The sequence below is a fragment of the Sceloporus undulatus genome, chromosome 6, assembly GCF_019175285.1.
Source record: "Sceloporus undulatus isolate JIND9_A2432 ecotype Alabama chromosome 6, SceUnd_v1.1, whole genome shotgun sequence".
Classification (NCBI taxonomy): Eukaryota; Metazoa; Chordata; class Lepidosauria; order Squamata; family Phrynosomatidae; genus Sceloporus; species Sceloporus undulatus.
In genome coordinates, this window is record NC_056527.1 from 115,929,301 (window position 1) to 115,934,926 (window position 5,626).

The window sequence follows — 5,626 nt, forward strand, 5'->3', positions numbered from 1 at the left end:
TGTAATGTTGGTGCCCTCTGCTAAATCCATCTTAATTTTTTAGAGCAGAAGGCTCTAAAACAGTAGTAGGCAAAGGGCAGCTCACACGCTGCATGCAGCCCCTGGACTTCTGTGGCTCCTGAAGTGCCCCAATAGTTCTACTAAGCTGCCCTAAGGTTCTTTTTTAAATGCATAATTTTTGGTCATATTTTGCCCCAAAATCAAACAGAAAGCATCTCCAATACAGTATGTGAAAACCCACAAAAATATCCCCACTCCAGAACCTTGTACCACCCCCAAATACATCAATTTTCCTTTGTAGTCTACCTCAAAATGACACCATGAAGGGAATTTTGAGGGACTGCAGAGGAAATAGGAGGTATTTGAATTTAGTGGCTGGAGTGACCAGCAAGAGGCAGGCTGGGCTGAAAAATGGACTTCTCTCACCCTGGTGCATTTGCCCATGTTGCTCTAAAAAAAACCCCACAAGAGCAGCTGCATTAACATCACACCACAAAAGCACAAATAAAGACACACACCCACACATAGTCCTTGCCCTCTCTTTCCTCCCCATCCCAGCACCATCCTCTGAAAGTTACATCCCAAAAGACCAAATTCACACAAACCGTTTTTGAGAAGTTACCCTTTGGTTCACTCAGGAATGGCCAAATCTGGTTATCAATCCCCTTCCTTCTGAAAATAGAGGATTTGAGATTTATGTGACATTGTTCCCACCAGATGGAAACAGGGACCATTAGAAATATTGTGTCCATTGGTGACGCCATAGCTAGAAAAACTATGACGGAAGTTCCTTTGTTTCCAAGAGGTCACAGACTGAATTCCTCATTCAGGGCAGACTTTTCCCCAAACTCCTTTGTCTCTCCAGATGAAGGGGGAAAGTCAACTTTTAATCTCATTTACAAACTTTGTTGCTTCCGTGTCAAACTTGTTGTGGGACGAGGCTGCATCTACACTGTAGGAATAATTCAGTTTGATACTACTTTAAGAGCTGTAGCTCCATCCTGTGGAATCCAGGGATTTGTAGGTTTAAAAGTTCTTTAGCCTTCTCTGCCACAGAGCCCTGGTGCCTCACAAAATGAGAAGTGCCAGGAGTCTGTATGTAGAGAGATCTTGTAGCATCTTTCAGACTAACCAAAAGAAAGAAACTGGCAGCATGAGCTTTCATAGACTTCAGTCTACTTCCTCAGATGCTGTAGGATGGAGCCATGGTAGTCAAAGTGGTCTCACATTGCATTATTTCTACAGTGTGACTGCACTCTGACTCTCACGGTGCAACTTCCTACAGCTCTACTCAGAGGTACGTCCATCTGTCTGAGCCCCAAGGGAGCAAATATGAAGTCAGAAGCCCTTAGGAGGCCTCAGGACTGAAGGCTGAAGTAGCCAACACAATGTCCCCCCTCCATCTGACAGAGGATGAGTTCTACCTCCACCAGGATCTCCCATTTTCTTTTCACGCCATGCTTGCGATGTAGGCACAAAGAACTTCCCTGACCCTTTCGGACCTAGCGGCCGGCTTAATGCGTATGTCAGGCCGCTGGAGGGGTTGTTCAAAGGTGGCCGCCAGCTGTTTGGCCTCAGCCTCCCACGTCTCCTCGTAGGCCTCCCCTTTCTCCTCACAGATGTTGTGTAAGACGCAGCAGGCTGAGATGAGGCGAGGAAGGTTCTCCACCGCACAGTCATTGCGGCCCGTCAGGCATCGCCACCGTCCCTTCAGACGGCTGAAGGCCTCCTCCAGGGGCTCCTGGCACCGGCTCAGGGTGGTGTTGAAGACCTCCTTGGCATCATCCAGATCTTCTATATAAGGGACCATCAACCAAGGGAGAAGAGGGTAGGCTGGTCCTCCAAGGATGACTCTGGGCACAGATACTCCGTTGATATCAATCGTTCCTGGGGTGAAGAGGGTGCCTTCTTGACCTTTGGTGAACAATGTAGACTTGTTGAAGATCTTGGCTTCATGGGTTTTCCCTGGCCAGCCGGCACTGAGGTGGGTGAACTTCCCCTGGTGGTCCACCAGCGCCTGCAAAGCCATGGAGTAATAGCCTTTGGTGTTGACGTATTCCGCCGCTTGGTGAGGAGGACACAAAATGGGCATGTGAGTGGTGCCCACTACGCCAGCACAGTTGGGGAAACCCATCTCCTTGAAGCCCTGAATGATCTCTGCCAGGTTGTTGCCCACTGTCACAGTGGCCCGCATCAACACCCTCTGAATGGCCCGGCAAACCTCCAGCACCACCGAACCAGCGGTGGACCTGCCCACCCCAAACTGGTTGCCCACGTCCCGGTAGCAGACGGAGGTGGCCAGCTTCCAGAGTGCGATCGCCACCCGCTTCTCCACACTTAAAGGGATCCGCATCCGCGTCTTCTGGCGCTGCAGGGCTGGGGCGAGCCGAGTACAGAGTTCCAAGAAGGTCGACTTGCGCATTCGGAAATTTTGCAGCCAATGTGCGTCATCCCAGGTCTCCAGAACCGTTCGGTCCCACCACTCAGTGCTCCGGGGTCGGGCCCAGAAACGTCTCTCCACTGAACGGAGGCGTCCACCGCGTCGAAATCCAGCGCTGGATGTCTGCCGCGTGAGCAAGACCTCTTCTTCTTCTTCCTCCTCCTCCTCTTCTTCTTCATCTGATTCTTCCTCCTCCTCTTCCTCGCAGCCTCGCTGCCCTAGAGATTGCAGAAACGCCCACCGACGTCGGGATGCCGCTGCCGACGACGCCTCCCCGCTGGCACGGAGGTACTCCATCATCAGGGTACCCGACTGCACGACACACAAGATGGCAGCTTCTTTCTGGGTGGCATCCATGCTTCAAAGGAAGAAGAGAGAAAGGAGGGAGAAAAGGAGAAAGAATGAGACGGAAGGATCAATGAAGCAGCTGCAGAGAATCATTACAGGGCAGGAAGAAATCTCCACGACACACAAAAAATATGGGATTTTAAGTCCTCCCTTTGTCTCACAGCCATGAATGTGGGATCACATGTATCCCACAGTCCTCCGGGAAGGTTTGTAAAAAAGAAGACAGACCAGGTTTTCTTCTCCATGGACGAAAACTGCAAGCAGTATCATCCTGCCCTCTCGTGGCCAATGGCAAAGATATTCAGGACCACTCAGTTATCCAGGATGCATCCATACTGCAGAAATAACCCAGTTTGGCTCCGCTCCGCTCTGGGCCCACAACAAACTCCAACTCCCAGAATTCCATAGCCTTGAGCCAGACAGAGTTAAACCGGTGCCAAACTGGGTTATTTCTCCAGTGTGGATGCAGCTTCTGAAACATTTGGGCCTGAATCCTATATATGTCCAAGAAGAGTCGATGCGTTCCATCAATGGCATTTATCTATGGCTTCAAGGGTCCCCTGCATCTGAAAACAAACAAGAATCAGGGAAACTATACTTTAACCAAAATGCAACACTTGACAACTTTCGCTCTTCTGTGACATTGTGGCAGAGCTGCTTGGGGAAAGCTACTTTTGTGGACTGCAGCTCCCAGAATCCTCCAGCCAGCATATGAAGCTATCAGGAACATGTGCTGTGATCTGACAAATCCCCTGATTATTGGCTATTGATTTCTTCATCTGATGATGGCGCTGGTGATGATTTCTTTATTGCCAGTGTTCCTCTACCTCCTCGCTGCCCACAATGGCTTCCAATGCAAGGCTCAACCAAGGAAAGCATAAAAAACAGTGCAGAGATTTAAAAATAAAAACTTTCAGAATAAATACAATCCTTAAACCTGATTTTAAAAGCAAATAACATGTAAGAAAATAATAATACTACCTCCTATATCCTCTGTGTGCTCCTCCTTTATTATCTTATAATGACTTGAAGGCACAGAACAGCAGGAAATGTATTTATTATACAGCAATTGCTGACTGTGTCGATTTACTGAAAATTGAATTTTTAAATATATAATAAATACAGATTTTTTTTTATTTATTTTACTTATTAATTTCCTGACTGTGGGTTGTTTTTTTTTAATTTGATGGAGCATTTTATACTTCTGAATTTCTGTCATCAATTTTACATTTTAATCATGCAAATGGCCTTTGCCTTAAGCATTGATAAAACTGATTGATTGATTGAATTATTATTATTTCCTGGATTTAGAAGCAATTGATATAGTCATATAATATAGGAAGAGCAGACAGAGGAGGTTTTGCAGTATAAAATGATCTAAATGATCTAAATTCTGTCTGTTATTCTACATTATCTTGAGATAATATAGAATAATAACAACATTGTTTTTAAAAAATCTACATTTCTTTCCCTCCCCACTTTTAAAATATCTATTTCCCACCCTTTATTATTTTTTCCCCAGCAAATGTTGCATACATATTTTTTAAAAACCTGATCTTGTTGGGAGGTTTTGCAAACTGAAAATCTGCACCTTCTTTTAAAATATCCACTTTTAAAGATATTTATTTCCCAACCTTTATTATTATTATTATTATTATTATTATTATTATTATTATTACTTTTTCCCAGCAAACGTTGCACAAACTGACTCATCATCACATTAGTGGAATAAAAACACACCTTTTCTGGCAGCCACTATGGAGATCTGCTTCCAAGAAGGCTATAGGGCAAACTCAAGAGGGGAAAAAGGGGGGAAATAAGGGGGAAAATTGAACTATTTGAGATTGCAGGAGGGAGGAATGATCAGAGGCTGGATGCTCATAGCATGAGCCTCTTTTTGGGAAAAAAACCCCAAAACAATACAAGAAATCAAGCTTAAAATGGCACAAAAGGGCTGGAAGAATTTCCAAGTACAACCATCTGCGCATGCGCGTAAAATTAATCAATGAACGAGGCAAGGCGCCAGGCGTTCTCCTTTTGTTCTCTGAATGAGGCCCGTGGGGAAATTGCTCTGCAGAGACGGGACCGGAAATGCAAATCAGGAGCCGGCCTCGCCACGCCATTGGCTGGAGGGAGCTCCGCCTCTTCATACCGAGCGACAGAGAAGGGGCGGTGGTTAACCGCCCTTCCGTGCGGAGGTTCCGTGGTGTAATGGTTAGCACTCTGGACTCTGAATCCAGCGATCCGAGTTCAAATCTCGGCGGAACCTTATTTTCTGGGGCAATTCGCATTTAAAGCTTTACAAAAAGGGGGAAGATGAGAAAAGAAGAACCATTGTGAAATCAAGCCTCCTTTTATATCCAAAGAGTGGCCAGTTAGATTGAAAGCCTAATTTAATATTTACATTAATTGATTTAACCTATTCTAGCATTGACTTGACCTATTTTAGTAATAATAATAATAATAATAGTTATTATCATTTTCTTACTCACCTCACCTTTTATTTTATTTCCTATTTTAAATTTCTTTAAATGTCTTATTTTATTTTATTATTATTATTATTATTATTTTATTTTAATATTTGACCTATTTTAATAATAATAATAATAATAATATTTTTTTCTTATCTCCCTCTCCTTTATTTTATTTCTTATTTGAAATTTCTTTTAAATGTCTTTTAAATTTCTTCTTTTAAATTATTTTAATATTTGACCTATTTTAGTAGTAGTAATAATAATAATAATAATAATAATTTTTCTTATCCGCCTCTCCTCATGGCTCAAGGCGGGTTACAACATAGTTAAAATGCAATCGTTACATAAAATATGTGTATACATA

General features: G+C 43.8%; 1 protein-coding gene and 1 non-coding gene across 2 annotated transcripts; one reads left to right on the top strand and one right to left on the bottom strand.

Annotated features, from left to right (window-relative positions):
* Window positions 1-1,180: 1,180 nt before the first annotated feature.
* Window positions 1,181-4,796, bottom strand: LOC121934695 (protein ANTAGONIST OF LIKE HETEROCHROMATIN PROTEIN 1-like). Its single transcript, XM_042475436.1, has 2 exons — window positions 4,529-4,796; window positions 1,181-2,798 (listed from the first exon to the last, which is right to left on the bottom strand). The coding sequence occupies exon 2, from the start codon at window positions 2,795-2,797 to the stop codon at window positions 1,451-1,453; it is 1,347 nt and encodes a 448-aa protein (XP_042331370.1). The 5' UTR covers window position 2,798; window positions 4,529-4,796; the 3' UTR covers window positions 1,181-1,450.
* Window positions 4,797-4,985: 189 nt separating this feature from the next.
* On the top strand, window positions 4,986-5,057 carry TRNAQ-CUG. Its single transcript has one exon. It is a non-coding gene; the product is annotated as a tRNA-Gln (tRNA).
* The last annotated feature ends 569 nt before the right edge of the window (window positions 5,058-5,626 follow it).